The sequence below is a fragment of the Aythya ferina genome, assembly GCF_964211825.1.
Source record: "Aythya ferina genome assembly, chromosome: 14".
Classification (NCBI taxonomy): Eukaryota; Metazoa; Chordata; class Aves; order Anseriformes; family Anatidae; genus Aythya; species Aythya ferina.
The window spans coordinates 5,748,716-5,772,047 of record NC_140312.1 but is presented as its reverse complement, the minus strand read 5'-3'; the positions used below and the strand labels follow the sequence as shown (position 1 = coordinate 5,772,047).

Sequence of the window (23,332 nt, the reverse complement as noted above, 5' to 3'; positions counted from 1 at the left end):
AGAGGCCACAGGAGCTCCAGCTCAGGCCATCAAACACACCCTGAAGGGAAGTTCCTGTCACCTGCCCCAGAATCTCTCCTCCAAAAGTCACCAGGAGCTGCCCTGTGCAGGAACTGCAGAATGAGAGCAGGTAGCTTTGGGGAGCTGACCAGCTCATGCCCACAGGTCTGCCAGTGCTCCCCTACCCTTATTAATTCAATCTGCACTCTGCTGAACCTGGAGATAGAAAAATGAATTTAGATCACTTTTCAAAACAACTCTGTATGCTGAGATTCATTCCAAGCTACCTAGACCATAGAAACCTTGACAATACTGAGAAGTCCCTTCAAAAGAAATATACCCACAGAAAACCCCAGGAGTTACACAAGGAACATTCAAGCTTCAAATCACATTCAGAGTCAAGAGGGGGGGATATGACACCTATGCTTGTGTTTTAAGTGCTAGAAGTGATCGTTCTAACTGCAGAAACTACTTTCTTGCTGCTTAAATAGAGTGAAGTACAGTTCTTACAAGGGGATCATCTTGTTCTGACAGGCTTGCTTTTGACACTAGTGAAAGGGCCAAGGAATTTCTTGAGCTGCCTCTCCTCTCATAACGCATTGCTTTGAGACTACTGGGCTTTTTGCTACCACCATGGTTGTGCAGACTGGAAGCGTGATTTACACACACACACACACACACACCCTGTGTTTTTGCTCTTTCCCACTGCAGTCCTCCAGGTGTTGAAGGCAAAAAAACAACTCACTTGGCCACAGTTTCACCCCCAAAATTGGAGATAATTTATTAAATTTTATCACTGACTGAAAAAGTCACTAACATCTCTTATAATAAGTTAATATTCTTAACAGAAAAACCCCAAGCCGTAATTACTGCATTTGCTCAGACTTAATACATTTACTTTTACAGTACGGTACTCAATAGGTTCCCCTTCACAGAAGGGAGTTTTCAACCACACCACAAGCCTCTGAATCTTCCCCACTGCTCACTCAGACAAAATAAACTCCCTGGATGGCAATTTAGCAGTCCAACACCCCCTCCTCTCCAGATTACAGCAAATGTGTTCTTCAGCTTTGTTGCCTGCAACAGCTTCACAGCAGGCAACACACAGCATTAAAACCAGAGCCTAAAAGTGTTCTTTAGACATGCTGTAGGAGCAGAGAAAGTAACCTGGGCAGCAAGAGGCTCCTCTAAACCACAAGGGCTGTGTAGACACAGGCAGGGCAAATATGACACTTGACAGAGTGCTGCGATTGCACGCGTGGATGCAACTCACCCAGGGCCTCCTGTAAGGGAGGACTGCAGAGCTCTGCTCACTCTGGTGACCCTGCATTCATTGCTTCTCCTTGATCCCACAAACTGTCTTTGTGATTCAGTTCTAAGAGCAGAATAACAGAAATTCAAGTCCTCAAACAAAACAAAACAAAACAACTAAAAAAATAAAAGTGTCCAGGAGGACAGCATAGAAATCTGAATATCCTTCCTGTTTCTGTAACCATCACCTCATACATCTCCCAAATGAACTCGATTCCCTGGGGCTCACCCGATCAACTCTTACCTTAGCACACAGAACACCCTTCACTCGCTATGTGTTTCAGCTTCTAAATTATTAGTGGTCACGTGAGGGGACAAATAATTCCAGAAACCTGCAGCCAAATCACCATCCTGGATACAGGACAGCCTCCAGAGAGGCTCCCCTTAGAGGGCATCTTAAAGCTGCGTGGTGGCTCCTCCTCCTCAACTAAGGACTCTTAGCAGCCAACACGAGAGCTCTGCAGGATTTCCAAGCAGGAATCAGTGTCCTAAACTCATCTGTTTTGAACGTTTTGAGGAGAATTCTTAGCTGTCCGCCTTTCGTGCCTGCTTCCACACCCCCAGCCCTGCCACCAATATGCACAAAGAAATCAGCAAGCAAGATTCAGAATTAAGAAACCTGTGTGCTTGACCACGCGTACTCCCTGCTACCAGAAACACCTCTTGCTTCTCCACTCACCAGCGGCAGGGAGGACAACATTTCACAGAGCTGAAGAGTGAGTCCACCGCACACCTTGGGAGGGAACTGCAGCCTTCAGCAAGGAGTGTGGCAGACCCACTCACAGCAGCACTTGTGACACGCTGGAAGCACACAGCTCTTTGGTCATTAACAGCAGTCAAAGCCATCAGTATCACACCTCCAACCTGTAAAAATAAATTCTCAAGCCAGACAGCTGCCCAAACCTTGCAGAAGCTGGCCCAGCCAACCGTCCACACAACCAGAAAGAGAAACCAACAAGCTGTTTCGTTACTCAGCGATGTCTTTATCATCCTCCTGCTTCTCTTCTTCATCCTCTTCTGTTTCTGTTTTAATCTGGGCCACTCCGAGCCGGTAGAGAGCATCCCGAATCACCACCTCCCCCGGCTGGCAGCTCTGCACGATCTCCTGGATCTGCCGATTCACGATTTCCCTGCTGGTGAGGAAGTCCATGAGGCGGTTGTAGAGGTAATAATGCGTGGCATTCTCAAAGGTGATGGGCCTTTGGCGGACGTTGCTAGTTTTGCTGTCGCTGATGGCAGCAATGATGGCGCTGTAAGGCTCCAGCTCCCGGCACAGGGAGATGCAGTGGTGCTGAGACGTCGGATCTTGGTGGCTGTTCTGCTCCGAACCGGCGTGAACAATTCGGCGTGCTGCTGACTTGGTGATTGGGTGCTGAACGGAGTGCTCAGCCACAGTCATGTCTACGCTGTAGTGCTGGTCTAACAGCTCAGGGCAGGACACGTACTGGGAGAGAGAGAGAGATGCACACCAGGTAGAACAACCACCACCTTCCCCACAGTTAAGAAGCACAGTATAAAACTACTCTTCAGCTCAACTCCGACCAGATCTACAACTTGGGACAGGGGCAGGGCCAAGTCATGCTTCCCCTGAATGCCACAAAGGTGGTTCTATACATTCCCTTCCCCACCCTTTTGCTCTCAGAGATAATCCCATGGCACTAGCAACTCTCTTCCCCTCCCATTTCTCAAGAAATAGCAGCAGTTTGAGAGGACGTGCTGGGACAAAATAAGCTACATGCTCCAAAATTCATGAGCTGAACTGCTGCAGTGCATTTCCAGCACAGCCCTCCCCATTAAAGAGTGTGAACCTAACACAGGCAACACAACGCTTTCAGCTCTGCTCAGGAGCTATGCACCAGCAAAGCTACGAGTCATGACGTAGGTGGACACAACTAACCGTTGGAGGATCCATAGGGTCAGAGAAGCAGCCCTGGTTTTTGCCCCACATCTGGGAAGCCAGGTCAGGATAGCAGATGTCTGCACACAGCGCCACCGAAGAGGCCGTATCGACAACATACACTGGAGGCCAATGACGTGAGGAAACCAACAGGTCCACGTGATCCCGTGCGTTTTCTCCTCTTACTATGTACTTTGAGCCACACACAACCTGGAAAGAAAGGGATTAGTGCCACACAGAACAAAAGAAACTAGGAAAAATAAATTCAGCTTCCTATCAGGTATTCCAGACAATGCAGTGACCAGACAACCACTTTTTCTAAAGATATTATTTCCTCATCAAATACATCACTTCATCTTGTGCAGAACTTCCCCTCAGCAGCAGCATCAGACACAGGTTTCAGATCCCTAGTCAATATTGAGATATCTTGCAGGACTGCTCACACTCCAAGCCCCCAAAGCAGCATGTTTCATCCAGGGCTCAGAGAGACCCACCCCACCGTTTCTGTTTCAGTTGATAGTGAATAGCAAGGTAAGAAGGACCACTGTTGACCCCTGCCCTTCTCACCTGATGCGGGCACACTTTGTAGACTTTGCCTCCTGTGTGATGAGCAGAAGCTTGTTTGATGCTTGTCCCGTTCTGGACAAAGCCATAGAGAGCCAGGAGGGAGTAACAGAGCTGTTTCTAGAAAAGACAGGCCCCAGAGAAAGTCAGTACATGACAAACTAACGGACTCTTCAAAAGAGGGAGCAGGCTGCAGGCAGGATCTTCCAAATCTTAACTTGCACATTGTCCAATAACCTCCTAATCCCACAGTCAGCACGAGGTTGACAAGCTATTACCCGATATGGACAAGGTAATTACAGGCCTCCTTTTTTTCCCAGCCTACAGAAGTTCAATTTCTTTCCCAATGTGTTAGTAATCCTATGATCTGCAGGCGCTCATTTCTAACTCACTCCTGCCCCAGTACAGTCAGATGAGAAGTTTATTATCTAGCATGACAAGTGTAAACTAAGGGAAGATAGTGACAAACAGTTCCATTCCTAAATAGCTGTGTGTGGGTAAACAAGCCGTTACCTTTGTATCTGAAGCCTCCCAGGGGATGTCACACTGTGTCAAAAAGCTTTGCAGCTCTTCCTCGCTGTAGGAGTTTATCATCTCGAGCCTCAAGTTTTCTTCCTGAAGTAGCCTCACCAAGGCACTCCCATTACCTACAAAGGCAGGAAACAAGTCTAAGCATTTGTTCTCAGGAAGGGAAGTCACCAAAGTAATTTCTTTGGAAGACTGCAGAAGCCACGGCCCATACTTTGCTCTGACCTTTTGCTAGCGAGGTTGCCTCCAAGCAGACTGAGCCCAGCACAACTGGGGGCTCCACGAGCACTTGCTCAGCCTGTTGCTTGTAACCTTTAATGAACTGGTTGGACTGATGTGAGCATAAACAAGTGACAGCAGATCGCAGAGAAGCGTGACTGCTGCTTTTGGACTGAGCAGCTCCACGCTTGCCATTCACAGCTCCTCCCTGGTTCTCTCTCTGTAGCTCCACTCCCACGAAAGCCCACGTAGCCTTTCTGCAGCTCAGCTCTCTACAGACAGCTGTAACCCTGGCTGCAAAGCCAACTCAGTCTTGTTAAACGTACAAAGCCAGTTTTCTTCTCACAAATTCCAGAATGCCTAATACCTAAAATGCTAAGGGAACCAGGTGTTGACTGAATTTAGCTCTTGTTCATCTGAGCTTATTCATCTCAGGGCTTCTTGTTACATGCAGTCCATGCCCTGAATATACTGAATGCTGACCACACTGATCAGGACTAACACATCCATCTCCTGGGCTTTTTTCACATCCTGCTGGAGACTTATTCCCCTTCTGAGACTGAGATACCAAGCACTGCCTACAGCTTTTACAACAGCAAGAATCAGTCTAACATGAAACAATACTGACTGGCATTCAAGTTGTGTTTGTTTCCTTGCATTTAGACCATGTTATTTCATTCAGAGTGCAGTGTTCTCATGTCCCCCATATTTCAAATGCATCAGAGCACAGCAGTGTATTCAAGCTTCACTTTGCAGGTCAAAGCTCAAGCTACAAAGTATCCTGGGAATAGGTGGACTGCTCCCAGCAGTCTTCTCTTATCTCTGCAGACATAACTTTTACAGAGTCATACAGCTCTAAACATCACCACATCAAGTAGTTCTTAATAAACAACTCAGTAATTACCTGGCACTGGCTGCGCATTCAAGTTCTTATCCTTCTCAGTATTGACCACCACTGCTCCTCTCATCAGTGGAGGGAAGAAAGGAGCAACAATAGAGGCATCAAACTTTGTGATGGGGATGCTAGAAGGAAAAGCCACCTGCTCAATCACCTCTGTCTCCATTGTGGACCAGAAGTCTTCCACATTCACTTCACTTGATGCCAAGAATTCTGGCCAAGTAAACTAGAAAGAGCAAGAAACACACTGGTCAAACACAAATAACCATAGCTCATTTGAGATTTTTTTTTTTTATCAGGCTCACTCAAAACACAAGGACTGCCCAGAAGTGTCTGCAACCCAAGTACAACAGGATGACATCAGGCTCCTTTTCTGTCTTGGAGTTCCCCACAATCACTTTTCTTTGCGTGAAAGTCCAAACCAGTTATTTGACATAAAAGCCAGACGTGCTACATACTACTACTAGGGCATTTCTCTCCATTAGGGAAAACAGCACCTCAAGGAAACTGCTGTTGGGAGAAAAAAAAGAAAAAAAAAAAGGAAGAAAGATTCCTTCATATCAAAGGAAGAATGCCAAGTCCTGCAAAATTCATCAAAGATTCCTACTATCAAAGGCTACTGGACCAAAGCTGTGGTCCAGAGACAGAAGATCTTGTTTTCCCCAAACACCTCTAAGAGGAAGTGCAGGCATCACCACTCCAGCCACATCCTCTTGTCAAGCATCAGCAGAAAACTGGTCACAAAGGCTTCGTGTAATTATCATGCATTACAAAGACCAGACTCAGCAGAAGTCGTTATGATCTGCTTTGAACAGGATGCAAAGTTTGTGAAAAGCTTACCTCTATGTTTTTCAATGCCAGGACATTTTCCACATTCCTCTGGGCTATCTCCACCTTGGGGGTTATGCCACAGATTCCACAGATCATGTCGTTGTAATCCCGGACAGTGAGGCACTCAAAGGCCCAGTAGCCATTGCACAGCAGTTCCTGGAGCTGAGCCTGCTCATCAGAGCTCAGGCTTTTTTCTGAAAGGAGAACATGCCACTGTTACAGCTTTCACTTCCTAAAGGCAGTAGAGAGGTAGCAGAACCTCTCCTATGCAGAATAAAAACAAACCTGTCCTCCAGAGAATTGCTACAGAGAACTGGTCACAGAGGTACTGTTGGGTTTAGGAAGTGATTTAACAGAAACACACCACACCAGGAGAGGCTGGGTTTTCCCTTTTTACAACCTAACAATCATTAGCAGGTCACAAAGTTTGGTGTGTTATGGTTAGAAAAAAAAAAAAAAAGAGGGAAAACCCACCAGTTTGCTCCTGAACAGAGTTGAGAATATTGACAACAGCCACTCTGGGATCCTCTCCAAGTTTAATGTGGTTTCGGATTGCAAACAGAAGATCCAGGCTCACTAGCAACTTGTTGCCCACATTGAAAAGGCCTGCAGTTAAAACAAGAGAGTCATTGTCTGTCAGGTTCCAGATATTCCTCACAACAAAACATATTCCTTTCTTAATGATATGCAAAACACTTTGATGAGCACAGTTCAGAGGATCAATGAAAACAGCTCAAAACAGCTTATGTGACTATTCCCTTTGCACATTAGCACGAGTAAATTCTTTTCTAGCCTTGTCTTTAAATTAAAAAAAGCTACAAGGAACAACAGCCAATCTATCTCCTTGGCTCCATGCTGCCTTGCAGGAAGCCCACAGTGACTGCTGCTCAGCTCTCACTAGTCAATGCTAACAAATAAAGCACTGCAGAGATTTCTTTGACTATGAACTCAGGGACTGCCTCGCAGAACCCAACATTTAACACTTAGACAGAGGAGACCTACAATGAAGCAGTGTATGGTGCTCCTCAAAGTATTCATGCATGTTTTTCCCACACATACAGGTTTACTTACAGAAACAACAGAATAAGTAAAGTAAACAATAATTCAAGTTTAATACAGTGGAGTATGCAAGAGAGTTTTCTGTGCAATGACAACGTCCTGATACAGTCCCACTGCTTCTGAAGGGTTTAGTCTGTACTCATGCTGTAAGTTGGTACGCTCACTTTTCCCTACCTGTATAAATATCCATGAAGCTATGGAGGGCCAGACACTGCAGGTTCAAGCACACTTTGACCTGAGCTGTAACCACCTGTAATCTATTCGCTGTCAGCAGCCAGCACTCCTGAGGACCAGCAAGAGAACTGTAACAGACAAGCAAAAGACAGCTCAGAGTTAAGCCAACAGATTTTTCAGTCCAGGACTGCAGTAACTTAAGTTGTTCTAGTTCAGATCAGTTGGTTAGTATGTCAGTCTAAGCCAGTTCACATCAATTCACAACACAAAAAAAATATTAAATTTTTGAATGGATTCCTGGGACAGTCAGGTCACTGTTCAAGTTCTTTTAACAGCACTACAGGATCTCCCCAGCTCCACATATTGAGTGCATAGGATTTGAGAAGTGAAGAAAAGCTACAGCCTCAGCTGACCTGAGAGCAGCATCAGCCCTGCTGCGGTAGAGCAGCAAACAGTGACTAGTTACATGCTCTGCCCAAGTCTGTCCCACCACACAGATACTGAAAGGCCACCTCCCTTACAACAAGGCTGCCAAGGGGGAAGTTCAGACAGGAAAATGCCATATGTGCCCTGTTGGCAGAAATGTTAACTGTCCACCTGAGAAAATGGGAATTAAATCCAAAGCTAGTTCCTTCCCACTGGCAGCAGCTTAATTAGAGCCTATGCGGGCACATGTGAGAGTCCTGCACTCAGAGCACTGCAGAGCAGAGCAGCAGAGAAGTGAGGATTTACAATGCACAGTTTGGAAGTGATAAAGTCAGGGACAGGGTACAACATGGCACTCACCTGCAAAAATGGCTACAAATAAAAAGCATTTCTGCTAGAAGATTCTCAGTACTAGCATGACCAAATCAAACACCCATAACTGGTACCAAGAAAATCTTTTTGGTTCCAGAAAAGAGAAACGCAGTAGTAAACTACATGACATTTTGTTTTGGAAACGTTTGAGCTCAGGCTTTAGGCAACAGGAAGATGTTTGGCAGACGCAGTGAGGAAACATCCTATGGGTTTTTACACAAAATTAGGTAAAGTAATCCAGCCTGTACACTAGTAGTCTCTGAGAATCTTTCAGGTTTCAATTTGGGTATAGGTTCCAGAAAGGATTCACTCAAGCCCACGCTAAACCATAAAAAGAATGAAAACATCATAAGCAATAAGATCCACACAGCAAACATTCAGATTGGGAAGAGGGAAAAAGGAAATCACACAACACACATCTCTAATCCCACAATTTTGCCTGTCAGCCTCAAAAACATCAGAATAGAAAACAAAGAGGGGATGACTAATGAAGACTCCATTTCAAAGAAAAAATTACATCTAGACTTAGCAGCTAGTCTTTGATCAAGCTCTCCTGCTGTACGGAAATGGTAACTATGACAAACTAAACAGTACAAGAGAAACAGAAACTGCTCACAGCTATCAAGCTACGCCTTTTCCACAGACACATAGCTTATTCACTGCCAGTTACACCAGCTTCAATATTGGAGCTAAACTAAGTATTATTTCAGGCATTCTTGTAGCACAGAGTATCAGCACAAGGGTGAAAGAGTCACAAGTCTAAAACAGAATCTTACTTCTGTCCCCCTTTGAACAATGGGCTGTTACAGAGGAGGCACTGCGCAGATGGAGACTCATAGTAGTTTGACCAGGAGGTCTGCTCTATGGTGACCGTCTCCTCACTCACGTTGGACAGGATGAGCCGCGAGCTGTTCAGTTCGTGGATGAGCGTGAAGACCTCGGCCAGTTCTGATTCATTCTCGGGGATCTGCATTACTTTGCGCAGCAACTGCAGGGTGGATTGGCGCTGGATCTCTTTCTGGGATGGGGTTAAGGGCTCGCTGGTGTTCAGCACATCAGACTGGCCTGGACTGACCTCCTAGAGAGCAAACAAAACATATTCCCAATGAGGCATGTGTGGGGATGAAATATAAAGAAGTCCAGAAAAGTCACAAGAGGTAGGAGAATCACAGTAACCTTTGTACCCAGTAGGCTTGACTTCTACTTTTCTGCTCCATCAGTGATCGCAGGCAGTAGCTTCAAGCCTAAGCTACTTTACCTAAAGTTATTCATTACAGCCCAGCCTTTCCAGGAACTCCAATTATGTTGCTAAACCACCCACAGACTTATCACTGTACTGGATTGTTATTGCAGGCATTGAGGATTAGGAAAGGGAGGACAACCATCAACAGGCATACAAACATTTCAATACACTCAACAACCTATGGAGAAAGGCAGCAATAATTACCAGGCACATTCTCCTGTACACCATGCTCAGACAGCCATGGCAGCCTGCATAACTCTCCAGGAACTAGAACAGACAAGTGTTAAACTAGAACTGGGGGTTGCAATGCATGGAATACACAGATTGATTACAATTGATCAGCCACAGTTCTTTCGTACAGGTGCACACGCATGGGAGAATTGAACTCAAAGTGACTCAGAAGAACAGAGAGAACACAAACAGGCTCAGCTGTTTGATCACATAAACCCTTGTGCTAACATTTCAACCTGTTTTTAAAAGATCAGTCCAAAAGCAGAGACAACAACAAACTGTGTGATAGGAATGTTAAGCACAACTAAAACAAGAAAATTAAAAAAAAAGAGGAAGAGACAAGCCACATGCCTCTCAGAATGCAAGCTGAGCTAAGCGTACTGCTGTTCCCTACACATCTGCTTACATGAGGATTTCACACAGGCCATTTCAGTTTATTTTTTGCTTTATGTTTTTAATATACAAAGTTATATACTTCAAAATATTTTTTTTTTAAAAATCAAGCAACAGAGTAAAACTACTGCACAGACTACAATGCAGTTGTCTGTCTATATGCTGAGTGTGCATTCCAGCTAAGAACAGGACAGCTTTTTCTCTTTTTTTTTTTTTTTTTTTTTTTTTCTTAAATGGCAAGACAATTCTGTACAAGAAAAGCTAAACTTTGAAATTTTGGGGAAAAAAAAAAATTACCTCAGAAGCAAACAAAACAAAATCCACAACACACTATTTATATCCAAGTACAAGAGCAGAAGAAATCTTGAACAACATCGTTCTACAACAGAATGAAAATACTACATCCAGAAATAAATTCAGCCTGGAAGTAAGTCGCACTACAAACCCCTAAAAATAGGAAGCTTGAATACAAGATGTACTAACTGAGTTGACATTTGCCACAAACTGGTCACAAAGCAGAGCATGCTTGGGAGTTTTTTGATGAAGTCTGAAGTTCCACAAAGCTGACACAACAAATGTGACTTTAGGGGTGATTTCCCCAGCACGCAGTAACACACCGTAAGCATTTTTAAGCTACAGAGACATCCAGTGGTAGAACTGAGTGTTGTCTGTCTCACTGTGAGCCTTTAACATCACTATTGCAGAAGCTGAACAGTAAAAACATCACCACGAGTATTTTCAGTACGACATTATTGTTAGAAACAGACTTACCATAATGGAAAAAGAAAATTAACATGTTCCCATGGGAACTTGCAAACTAAGATACTTCCCCACCCACTCCACAATGTTGGTTTGAAAGACAAACTACTCTGAAGCTTACCAGGGATTTTGCTGTTTTCTCAGCTCTGTCTTTGGCAAGATTGTAGCCACAGCTTGGACAGATTCGTGGCTTGTGCCTGTTTGTGTACACATAACTACAGGAGGGGTTCTTGCATTTCCCTCTGCCACGTGACGTTGCCAGTCCCAAATCCTGGAATGACACAAAAATGATGTTTGTTAACCGTGACTTTTACATACTAACAAGACTGTACAATAGTCTGCTTGAATATTATATGCTCTTCTCCAGTTTATAACACTTAGAGTAAAGGTCAAATAGCAGGCCCTATCGCTTTGTACATAACATATGAACCAGTACCCAAATGTTTTGAGGCAAATCCCAGAGACCACAGACACTCCACACAATAAACTCCTTCAGCAAGCACTGAACCTCCCCACCTAACTCAAGGGGGCGATGCAAATTATGCCAGAGTATGAAGAAAAATCCATTTCTTAACAAGGTCCCAAACTTGATTGCAACACGGCACAGACAGCCCAGATTAGGTCAGGAGATGACATATACAGCACAAATGCTCACGTTAAATACAGGATAATGTTTCTGCAAGTCAGTAAAACAAAAGCCACAGAACAACCTCATCCCAGAGATGACAACCCCACAGCGCAACTCAGACCATCTGACAAATTCTCACCAAAGTTACAGTGCAGCTGTACTTGTAGGAAGGGAACACATCTGGCTTGACCTCCACTACTTTAACCTGCGATGCCTTGTTGGGCAAAGTGCTGTGGAGCTAGAGATTGAAAGCAGAAGACAAAAAAAAAAAAAAAAAAAAATACCCATGAGACACCTACTACTGAATACACACATCCTGTAAGCAAATACCTATTAGCATTTTCTTCCCCCCAGGAAATCTGGTAATGTTCATTTAATATCAGGGGACTACAACATGCTGATTCTGCATACTAAGGCTTTAAAATTCTGGTAGAAGTATTCCAGCATCTTAGCAAGCTTTGCTTCCTACTCAATCATCTTTCACAGGGAAAACGGAGTCCCTCAGTAGCCGGTATTACATGTCAGATTCCCAAACCACAACCAGATCCTCAAATATCTTCTGGAAGTAACCAGAAGGTTTTCAAAGCAGCTGGACAAAGGACTGTCCACCAACATCTCTCATCTGAGTTCCTACTCTTGACCATCCAGTATTCAATCTGCTTCAGAGCCATCTCATAAAAACTGTCGGTCACAACTTCCATCATCATAAGGGTGCTACATTCTCATACTCTATTCCTCAGTATTCAGCTCATACCCCTCATTTGGGGAAAATAATCCCAAGGAAAGAATTGTGCATTCGAGAAACAAGCCATAGATACCTTTTGCTCCTCAGCACTTGGTGGCTGCAGAACTGCCTGACCCAATTGTTTCAGCGTACTGGGCTTCAAGCCTGACGTTCTCACAGGGGGATGCTTGTCTTGAAGAAAGAAAAGAACGCAGCAGGTTAGGTAAGAAAAAACAGGTCCTGTTTTCTTCTTCTTTGGTAAATGAAACCAGAGTCACAGATTTTTTTCCTCTGAACTTGAAGTGACACAAGCAGGTGTTTCACATCCCATTTACCTGCCCTTCTGGTTAGAAAGAAATCATGGGTGCTTGTTGTTTTGTTTTTTTAAACCTAGGATAGCTCACTATCTCCTTTCAGACACATCTTATTATTTGACAAAGACCACTTCAATATAGAGAGGAAAGACAACCACTCCCAAAGCATACCAGAGAACCAGTATTTTTACCAGTATTTGCAAACGCCTGTCTCTTGCTAGCCTGCTCAGTGCTGGCTTCTCTCCCCACGCTGGCTGGTGCGGGCAGAATTGCTCGCATGGGCCTTGCTGCAGCCAGCAAGGAGGGCTTCGGTCTTGGTTTACTCTTTACTTCTTGCCCTTTGTGTGCAGCAGCTGGAGCATCAATTCTAAAAGACAAGAGCTACAATTGGAAAGAAATTCCATGGTTTCCCTCTCACCCTCAATTTTCTCCTCTCTCCTGTGCTTTATTAGCGCAACAATCATAGCTATTGCAGTAGAAAGGAGAAATAATGCTAAAGATACATCTGCCCTGTGACTACCACAACAATTTCATTGTCACTTTAAAAAAAAAATAACTTTGATGGACAAAACCATTTCAAAAGAACAATCTTGAAGTGGCAGAAAGCAGACAGGACACAGAAGGTCTTGCACGAAGCACTGCCAACAGCCTTCAATTTCTTGGATTAGTTCCATCAGTACACATCAGACATCAAACACCTCTGTAACTCACCCCACTGGCTTTTTTGCAGAGGTATTTGGACTCAGCACCTCAGAAGACGGTGGCACTCCCAGCCCTACACTGTCTTTTTCTGCCTGCTCTGTAGAAGAGTCTCCTTGCGGCTGGCTCTCTTGACCAACCCTTCCTCCTGCAGCAGTCCCTCTGTCTTCAGCAAGCACGCTGTTTGCAAGAATGTGAGCCTCCGAGACGATCACTTCCTCCCACTCCGTCTCCTGCATCTGCCCTCCAGCAGGCACAGCATTCAGCAGCTGGCTGACCGCTTCAGAGCTTTCCAGGGCAGACTTCGAGGTGCTCTCACAAACAGCTGCCGGTTCTGTGAGCACCGACTGTTGACCTCTTTTGGTTGCTGGAGTTTTCAGAGAAGTGCCTGAATTTGGCTCAGATTTGACTTTTGGTTGCTTTTCCTGGAAACAAGAAGACGAGCACATTTCAGAGGTTTAGGCTTTCACGGGTAAGTTCTGTTCACACAGCCTGGTTTGCCATGGCCTATTCAACGCTGGATATCAAAAGACCAAAATCCTGAGTGTTTAAGCAATGGATTGCACATGAGAGCAGAAATATCTTCTACAACTGGAAAGACCCTGATAACATTTTATCTAACCTCCTGACAGTTTTACATTGAAGAATCAGTATTCCTTAAACTCTCTTAAATATCACCATCTGTGCCAGCATCACAAACTCATCCACCACCCTCTGGAACAAGGGCCCAACTCCTACACTCCCCTTTCCTACCTTCAGCTCTCTGATGCTGTCTGTTCTTCCATGCTAGTGAGGAACCAAAGGGAACTAGATACAGAACTTGCATCTTTTGGATTAAATTGCAGTGTAGTACAAAGGGGTGTAGGAGCACTCAGCAAAGCATTAATCTGAGGGAGCCAGGAAATACAGAATTACTCAGGAAGGTTTTTCAGCTTTAAGTGAAGTTTTACCTTCAAGACTAAGGCTACAGGAGCTTTGTACTGAGGTCAGTAAAGGTAAGGTGGAACACTGAGCTGGTAATACACAAATGCTATCAGAGAAGCAGTCAAGAGCTTCTGGCGTGATAAACACACGGATTCTAAGCTTTCTCAAGAGTTTATGCTCATCAGAATATTCTAGGTTTCTAAAAACAGACATCTTCTAACGTAATCCCATTTTAAGGAACAGGAAGGTATGTATGCACTTAGTTTCAGTCCTACTGATGTTACTACCAGTAAAAAAAACACTGCTGCATGTTTTTCTCCAAGGCATGACACCATTAGAATAAACGAAACTGTTTATGCAAGCATGTTCCCAGAAGAGCAGCATATAACTGTAAGACAGAAGGAAAACCTTCCCCCTAGAACGTTTCAATTCAAAACAGTGTGAGATTTAACAGAGCAGGCATGCCATATTCAGGCAGAAACACCTTTTTGCAGCTAGCCACCCATCTACTTCAGCAGGTTTCCAGCACAAAAGATGTTGTTGCTGTTTGTATCCCAGCACATAGTAAGCTCTGCCATCAGATCAGACTCTACAGTTTGCGTGCTGAGAAAGTTCGTTCCCCTAAATGCTTAATGAATCTAGACACATCGGTTCAGGACAAAATTTTAGTGATTGTGTGTGCATTTAACAGCCAGAACAAGTTTTCACACTGAGAACATCCTTTAATTTGGGCCTGAGGGGCCATGTTGCAGACAAATTTCATGAACACATCTGTTCAGAGCCCAGTTAATTACCTTTACATTGCCAAGGTTTAAGGAGCAACTACTTGTTGTGCATAGCTAGTGGAGATTCCAGTAACTTAAGTGGAGCGGGCATCACGTGGATAAAAACTTTTCAATTCAACAACCATGTCCACAACTACACCAGCCTCCTGAAATCTCCTTCCAAAGGTCAGAACATCAAGAATAATCAGACAGCCACGAACCAACAGTACCTGACATTTCAACTCCCACTAGACCTGCTATCGTATGGCTCCCAAATGATCACACACCTACCATTGCTCAGATTTATTGTTTCTTTCTGTTGATAAAACCATGTTGAAATTCTACCACAAAAATCTCAATTTGTAGAATAACTTCAAACACAGGCCTAGAAATATCACAGGCATTCATAAAAACAGCACTTTTTGTCTGAAGAGAACAAGAAGGAAAAGCGAGTTTACCTTCGGGATCCATTTCCCTCCCAGGAAGTTCCCACATGCTGGGCATTTTGGTGGCTTATGTCTGGTGACATAAGTGAAGGAGCAGCCAGGGTTGGTACAATTCCCATGTCCCCTGCGAGTATAGGTGGTTGTCTGAAACAAGAGTTGTCAAGAATTTCTCTACAGAGCTGGAAAAAACACCCAGCTGTGCTCATCGCTCCCTTGTTCCCCAGTGAGCACTTCACAAACATTATCTAGCAACTCTGCCAGCCCTTTGCTATTATTCATTTTACTGATCAGCCAGCACCCAGCTGTATCAGTGACTCAGCACCGCAGTTAACGCTGAATTTAAGCGTTCAGTCTGTACGCAAACCTTCAGTATTACCAGAATTTGGATCAAATTGCAGAGCAGAGATGAACAATGCACACAACCTCCAGGAGAAGCTGACCTTATGCTTTCCATGACGTTAAGAGCCCTCTTATGAATTTGAGTCTTAATAAGACAACATAAGAATGATTCAAACAGCAGTCCACAGAGGCAACGTGCAATTAATACATTCATGTCAGTGACAATATTTGAAGACAAACACTCACGATATGGAGGTATTTTTCATCAGTAAGGTAATTTGTTGTTCTATATACTGGTAAAATACTCCCTGGTGCTTTACCATAACTACCTATAAACTGCTGCAACAGCAGCAGCACCAGCAGCCACTGCTCCTAAAGACAAATGAACCAGTCTTTGCCAGGACTGCTACACCTACACACAGCATTTTTGTCAGCACAGCACTTCTCAAAATTCTCTACCTGCTGCTCCTGAGGGAGCTGTTGTGCCATAAGTCCCTTGCTAGGACTGGTTTTCCTAGAAACACAAGTGCTACTGTTAAGGAAAAGACAACTTAAACTAGGTTCTTCTCAGGAACAAAAACCCGATGCATCTCCATCCTTCCTAAGACACCAGGACAAATATTAGGCTAGGTACCCCTATAAATACCTGCAGTGTTCCACAAGCTGGAAGCACAGAGAACACAGAAAACAGGACTTCATGAGACCTTACACACCACGAGGAGCTGCTGTGCTGACTGCACGGTGAAGTCTCACAATGATTACAGACATACAGGTGGTCAGAGCAGTGAGATTAGAGAAATAACAGCACTGCTCCTCGTGCAACAAGCCACATGAACTTTTCTCCAGGGGTTTTCAAAATCTTAGGTTACTGCTCCTCTCCCATCACGTGGGGATAGTGACAGCCACCATATGACTGGGGAGTTCACGTGTTCCTGTCACAAGAGCAGATTCTTGCCCTCGAAGGGATAGACACCGGCATTTTATGAAACAGATATGCCTCCGAGTAGAGGCCATACAAGGCTACCCAGACCTTGAAAAAGGCAACAAAGGAAGTGCTGTTAGCCAGAGGGGTTGTGACAGCGTTATGCACTCCCACCTGCTTCTAAGAACTCGTTTAGGGAGAAGGCAGCAGGAATATAACTCAGACAGCATCCTCAGCATACACAAGGCATAAAGGCAGGGACAAGAAATGTATCGACTGACGTGATCGTTTCATATTGGGCTACCTTCAAGAACTGGACCATGATCAAACCCTTCCCTACTCTACTATCTTTAAGACAGCCCTACGGTAACACAAGCATGTCTTGAGATACCACAAGACTGAATTTCTTACCAATTTAATTGATGTTGGGTTCTCCACAACGGAATGAGCTGGTAAAGGTACCATAATGAACTGCGTAGCAGGTGTGGAGGAGGTGCTCTCTTCAGTGTCCTAAAATGAAGGGAAATTACATGTAAAATAACAAGACACAAAGCAGCCTGTGTCCCACCCTTTCACGAACGCTGCTGTTGAGCATGTATCTTGAGGACTGGTGAGACCAAAAAGCAGGAAAGTAGAGCGGTTGTTTCAAAAGCCTTACCAGGCCTGCTCTGGAAATCATCAAACTCTTCTCAACTTGAAACTGAAAAGAGCAGACCCAAAACTTCATAGCATAATGTTTAGGTAACAAATCCCTAACACCTCAACTTAAAACTCCCTTCTGTCCGCAGCCAAGAAAACAGCTCTGAGAAGCACAGAGGGAATGTAATTCTTCACCCCAAAATCTCGTAGTCCAACTGTGGAAGCCACCCCAGTTATTGTTAAAAGAAGTAGTTTTTAAAGATTCTAGGAGTCATCTTAAGACATAAGCAATGGCAGCATATAGCAGAGAATCTGGAGGCAGAGATGCAGCAATCACCAAGATAAAAAAGCTGCTGTTTGCCACACTACTGCGCAGCACCTCCTGCAGCCACCGAGAATCTCAATAAAAACAATTAAACAGCAGTTGGACATCTCTCAGGAGAAGCTGACAGGATTCCGAGGGTCCCTAGGGTAACTCACCCTCCCGGTCACCACGGTCACCACAGACACACCATCTGAGACCTGGGGACGGGCCACAGCGATGCTCCCGTTGGAGATGTCCGTGGAGCTGCTAACTAGAGTCTCTTCGATAACGACCCGAGTCGTCTGATAGGGCTGCCCTTCTACTTCCAAAGAAGCCTCATCCAGGAGGACGTCTCCGGCCACTTTATCTGTCACGGGCCCAACGTAGTGAGAGAGAACCTCCGACGCCACCACTTCTTCCACAGCCTCTGCCTGAGCAAAGGAAGCCGTCTCTTCTGACAGTCCTTCGATGGCGATGCACTGCTCGGAAATGCCAAGGTGGCTCGAGTCCACAGAAAGGATGTTCTGCACAGCATCACGGGGGACGTTTGCGATATTGGGGGAAGCTGTCAAGCCTTTGGGCGCTGCCTGACCCTGCGTCACACACAGTTCCAGTGGCTGCCGGCTCCGGTCCTCCTGAAGAGTGGTTTTGGGAATAATTACAACATTTGAGCGAGGACGAATCTTACGGAAACCTGGAATGTCTGGAACTACCGCAGTCTGAGTGGACACCTTGGAGTTCTGTTGGCAAGAACAGAGCATGGAATACATGAAAGAGGGAAAAGGGAGTCAGTTCTCAGTCCTGCCTTTCAGTATTTTAGATCTTAAAGCTCAAATGGCTTCCTGAAGTAGACTGCCACAAGTTCTCCACATGACAGCCCGCAGTCCCTCTCAGCGCTGCTTTTATCATCCACTTTACCGCCCATCACCCTGATGACATGACACAAAAACCTCCTGTTCTCATCAGCAGATACCAGACATCTCCGCCCTGAATTTCAAAACACGATCCCTTAATTGAACAGAAGGCAAAAGAAAGAAATCCACTGCCTCACACGCTGCTTCTGCTCAGGCGGTCATAAAACAGAAACACAAACTGGAATCTGCAGCTAAACGACTCTCCCACGGCCAGTGCTGTGTGAGCAGTTACGTGCCACAGCAGCTCCAGCTGCCGGCCTCTCCCTCTCTTCACACGAGAAAGAACTGCAGGAAAGGAGACTTACCGGGTCCAGTCCCTCTTTCTCTAGCTTGGCTTTTTCCAAATAATAGCTTTTATCAGCCACGCTGAGCAACCTCCAGCTCTCGCTGATCTTTTTGTTGATTTCGGATTGAGGGAGGTGGGGCAGCTCTTGCTGTACTTTCAAGTAAATGTCATAGTAGTACAGGAGGTAAGCGGATCTGAAACGCAACCAGCAACAAGCATTAATGGCATTCTACTGCAGCCCCTTTGGAAAAAGAACTTTCTAAGATTTACACTGGTCTCAAGGACAAATTATAAGCACGTTATGTTCACTTCTATTTGCAAAGGCATTTTTTAAACCAAGTAAAAACTAAGATTTTGAAGAGAACCTCTGCAGTAAGGAGAAAGAGCCTAAGGGAAATTGTTCTAGAGGACAGAGAGATCAAGCACAGATCAAGCACTGCTAGCACTCAAAGGCATGCCAGAGTGAGCCCAAATTGTAAGGCTATGTTTTTTTGTGTTTTCTATGCTATTAAGTGTTCCACATGTACTACAAAGTTTATTCTTATAAACTGAAGGGAGAAAAATTGCCCCCACACTCAAGACAGAAAACAAACGGAGGCAGAAAGAACTCACCTAGGCTTTTTGGCTTTTTCTCCATGATCACCGGGGTTTTTGTATTTCTTCTTCTTCTTCGAAGGCACGGGCGACGCGTAGGTGTAGGTGCCCTCTATTTCCTCCATCACCACGGTTACCTCGGTGCCATCGTAGGGAGCCTCCATTGCTAGGAGCACACAGCAAGCACACAGCTCGCGTTACGGACGTGCAGCTTTATGGAAACCTCTCCCCCTCCCTACAGTCTGCTCCTCTCCACCCCTTGTAAACTAACAGCAGTTCTCGCAGGCCCAGCTTTAACCAGCCAAGAGAACTGCGAGCTGCCTCCTTATTTATTTTGAGGAGAAAAAAACCATTTTAGCGTGACTTTTACACCGTGCTTTACACCGAAGGGCTGCAGCGCCTCAGGAAGCCCTGAGGACACCTTTGGCCATCCAGGGGCGCCTCACCTCGCCCCGCTGCCCCCCGGCAGGCCCCGGGGGGCGCTGAGGGAAGCGGCGGGGCCCCCACAGCGGCCCCTCGGATCCCCCCCCGGGCCCCACCGGGGCCAGGCCGGCGCTCACCGGGCGGCGGCGGTCACATCGCAGCCGGGGGAGCGGGAGGAGGCGGCGGGGCTGCGGGCAGGCGGCGGGGAGGGCCGGGAGGGCCCCGCATGGTGGGGCCGGGAGCGGGGCCTGGGCCCGGGCCGGGAGCGGGGGCGAGGCGAGGCCGCACCGGGCCCTCAGCGGCCTCCCGCCGCCACCGGAAGTGCTGCCGGGAACCGCTTCCGGCTGGCGGAGCGGCGGCGGGGCTCAGCCGCCTGCCCGGCGAAGGGCGGAAGTGGTGGGAGAGGGAGGGACGGTGGCCGGGAGGGGACAAGGTTGTTAAGGAAAAGACTGTGGAGTAAAACGCGTTGTGGGAAATGAGGGCTGGGTGTCTGCCACGTGCAGCTGGAAGGGATGAGTGCGCACAAGCAGCACCCCGTGGGCTTGTTTGGTGACACCAATCAGGCTGGTGAGGCTGTCCGCAGCCGTTCTCCAAGCACCACACATCACGAGCAGCGCCATGTTGCCTTCCCCAATGGCACCGAGCAGGCCGCCCGCAGCCCCTCACGAGCACCATGTGCCCCTCTCCCTCCTAGTTCTCCCCAGGCAGTGCCCAGAGCTGCCCCCTTCCCCTCCTGTAACGGGGAGGCACCAGGGCACAGCACTGCTCCTTGTTTCCCCGGCCTACCAACACCCTCAGTCCCGCTCCCATTCCCAGCCACGGGGCAAGTAAGGTGGCAACCCAAAATTCAGACCCACCCGAACGGCCCCAAAAGCACAATGCCATGGTGGTGGTTGGTCCAGAGCCAGCCGGTGGTGAAGACTTTCCTGGCACGAAGCGTGGTGTCGCCCCGAGTGCAGCCAACCCAAACACCCAGGGGATCTCCGATTCCCAGCGTTTCTCCAACATTTATCCCTCAGTTCTGAAGAACAAAAGTTGCCATACAAAACACAGTACATGTTTTCCTGCTGTTCACAAGCACTGAAAATTAGCATTTTGCTCTCCGGGGAACAAACAGCCTTATAGGGCTATATACACGTAGCCAATTCTTTGAACCCTCTGGAAAGCGGGGTATCGTGCAGTTATTACTTTAACACGTTTTTTAAATTACACATTTTGGCTTTTTTTCTATTCATGTCTATTTCTGTGTTTTACATCATGAGTTCTAACTTTAGAGAAATGTAAACCACATCTATCTTCTGCCTTCTCAGATCTCAGAGAAGCAGAATAAGGGCTCCTCTTGTCTAGTAAGTCATTAGTAAAACCCACAAAGTAGTGATATGACAGCCAGTATTAAATCTGCAACCAGTTATTTATTCTCCTGAAGTTCTGCAGCCGTTTATGTGGTCTGCTTGTGTTTATGCACAGATAATTGGTGCAAACTGTCTGTTCTGCATCAAACCCTATGCAGCTTAATCCAGACCATGTACGTTTCCAAAGCTTCGTATTTTATCCAGATCAATATGTTACTCCTAGAATTTTGTTGGAATTATTACCTAGCCAAATATTTGGAAGAAAAGGCTGGTTGGCTTCACAGGACTAATGAACTGGGAAAAAAAATAATTTGAGAGAAAAAAAATGGTGGGGGGGGGGGGGGGGGGGGGAAGGAAAGCAGCCCTGCTTCCCTCGTTTTTCACAGGAGCTTCTCACTGCATGAACATTGTCCATTGTGTCAGAAACTCAAGCTTTTTCCTTACTTGGGCATTTTGACTCTTCCATGGACACACTGCTTTATCTCAGAAAAGCGATATTAGCAGCATGTAAATTAATTTAACTATTCTGTAATAGTATTTGGAGGAACAAAGGAAACTGCTGAACAGCAATATCTGTTGTAAGCCCAAGGAGTGTTACAAAGGAGTGCCTGCAGATTCAGGAGGGAAGCATTGCTTTGCTCTCAGGATGCTCTGAGCACCGTTGCCTTGCAAAAGAAAACACTGGAGATTAAACAGGGCTCTCCCCCTTCGTTTTGCTGATAAAGTACAAGGGCCACTTTGAAGGAGTTCAAAAGACAACTGCTGACCTACAGCAGGTACCAGCATTTGTTTCTGAATTGACTTCAGAGAGACTTGACTTCAGAGTCTGCTTAAATAAATGAGATATCGTAGCAGATTATTATTACTGTCAACCATCCAGACCTCCCTCTTCTGTGAAGCCTTGCAAGGCTCAATCCTGTATCCTGTTCAATCAACATCATGTTGTTCAGGTACAGTGGGGCCGAGGCGCCTTTTCCCAGTGAGTGGCATGCAAATGGACATCATCTCTGTGTTAGCCCTCAAGCAGAAATGCTTTCCAAGATAGTGACCATGGGGTTATGCAGCCATTTGAGCACAAACACACACCGAACTAGTTCGACCATGGCTCTGCACACATCTGCTGTAGCTCCCATCTCACTGCCACTCATGGTTTTTATGCTGACCATAACTGCAACGACATGACAGAGCAGCAGGGAGTAATGGAGACAAAGAGTGAGCATCAGTCTGCCTGCAGAAGGTTAAAGGAGCCCATTTTCCCTCATAAATGTTGCAATTAAAATGTTACTATTTTTAAAAAGGCACCAGTGTAAAAGCACAAAGGGATTTGTTATATTTCTGATGAATTCTGGTATGTTTGGGAACTGTTTGCAAGAACAAACACCAGGGATCTCAAAAATGTTAACATTTTCAAAGTTTCTAATTATATACACAAGTTTCTGGCTCTTAAATGTGGCTGCCTTTGTTGTATTGAACAGGTAACTCACAGCACAAAATTATCAAACAAGAAAAGAGACCAAAAGTGGTACATTTGGTTTAAATTAGGTAGCAAAAAGTATTTTCTTGTTTTATCTATAATGAAATAACTGTTAAATCGAAAGAGTTATTGTACCAACCTCTCATTTAGTCTTGCAGGATCATAAAAATTTCAATTTCTCAGCTAGGTTGCTATAGCCTCACATAGTGCTCAGGGTTCCTGTATTTTTTAAAGCAGGATCCGCCTCTCTTCTTTGAAATGGCTTTAGTTTCCAAGTCGCCATTTAACCAAATCTATTCAACCATAGTCAAACTAGCACATATTTTACAATAAGTGAAATGCATTTCTTTCAAAGGGGTTATATAAAACATTTTCAAGACTTCCATTTAAATTTTCCTAAACAATAAAATAGGAACAATGCTTCACATTACTTCTCTATTCTAGTTATTTCAGTAAAATTGTTACCAAGGCTTAGAGGCGCCCTTCATATTTCAAAGTAAAATATGATCTCTGCCCATTTTTCTATCAAATGAGGTATGAAAATATTATATGTTAGGTGATGAAAATAATAAAAGCTATGAGAAGAAGCACAGTTAAAAAGACTAATACCGTCTAGAGGGTTTATGAAGAAACCTAGCTGAGGTTGTGATACATTTGTGTAAGATAATGATCAGTACAAAG

The 23,332-nt window shown here is 45.3% G+C and overlaps 1 protein-coding gene across 3 annotated transcripts; it reads right to left on the bottom strand.

Annotated features, from left to right (window-relative positions):
• Window positions 1-750: 750 nt before the first annotated feature.
• HMGXB3 (HMG-box containing 3) lies at window positions 751-20,132 on the bottom strand. 3 transcript variants are annotated; one of them, XR_014697893.1, is made up of 21 exons: window positions 19,963-20,131; window positions 19,421-19,568; window positions 18,828-19,002; window positions 17,785-18,348; window positions 17,077-17,175; window positions 15,417-15,548; window positions 13,283-13,695; window positions 12,763-12,938; window positions 12,352-12,449; window positions 11,673-11,771; window positions 11,027-11,176; window positions 9,056-9,357; window positions 7,482-7,609; window positions 6,723-6,854; window positions 6,258-6,442; window positions 5,424-5,643; window positions 4,286-4,419; window positions 3,776-3,892; window positions 3,209-3,418; window positions 1,991-2,755; window positions 751-1,375 (listed from the first exon to the last, which is right to left on the bottom strand). XR_014697893.1 is itself a non-coding variant. In XM_084535618.1 (20 exons), exons 2-20 carry the CDS (start codon window positions 19,564-19,566, stop codon window positions 2,279-2,281), a joined length of 3,915 nt encoding a protein of 1,304 aa, XP_084391744.1. In that variant the 5' UTR covers window positions 19,567-19,568; window positions 19,963-20,132; the 3' UTR covers window positions 751-2,278. The 3 variants fall into 3 exon arrangements, 2 of the variants coding, with proteins under 2 accessions (XP_084391744.1, XP_084391743.1); XM_084535618.1 differs by having other exon boundaries at window positions 751-2,755; window positions 17,827-18,348; window positions 19,963-20,132; XM_084535617.1 differs by having other exon boundaries at window positions 751-2,755.
• Between the last annotated feature and the right edge of the window lie 3,200 nt (window positions 20,133-23,332).

Excerpts from the sequence above, each read along its gene's own strand:
- HMGXB3 (XM_084535617.1), bottom strand. The coding sequence starts at position 19,566 with ATGGAGGCTCCCTACGATGGCACCGAGGTAACCGTGGTGATGGAGGAA. Across the intron at positions 11,177-11,672 it reads ACAGCTGCACTGTAACTTTG|GATTTGGGACTGGCAACGTC; the intron begins GTGAGAATTTGT and ends GTGTCATTCCAG. Across the intron at positions 2,756-3,208 it reads ACCCTATGGATCCTCCAACG|TACGTGTCCTGCCCTGAGCT; the intron begins GTTAGTTGTGTC and ends TCTCTCTCCCAG.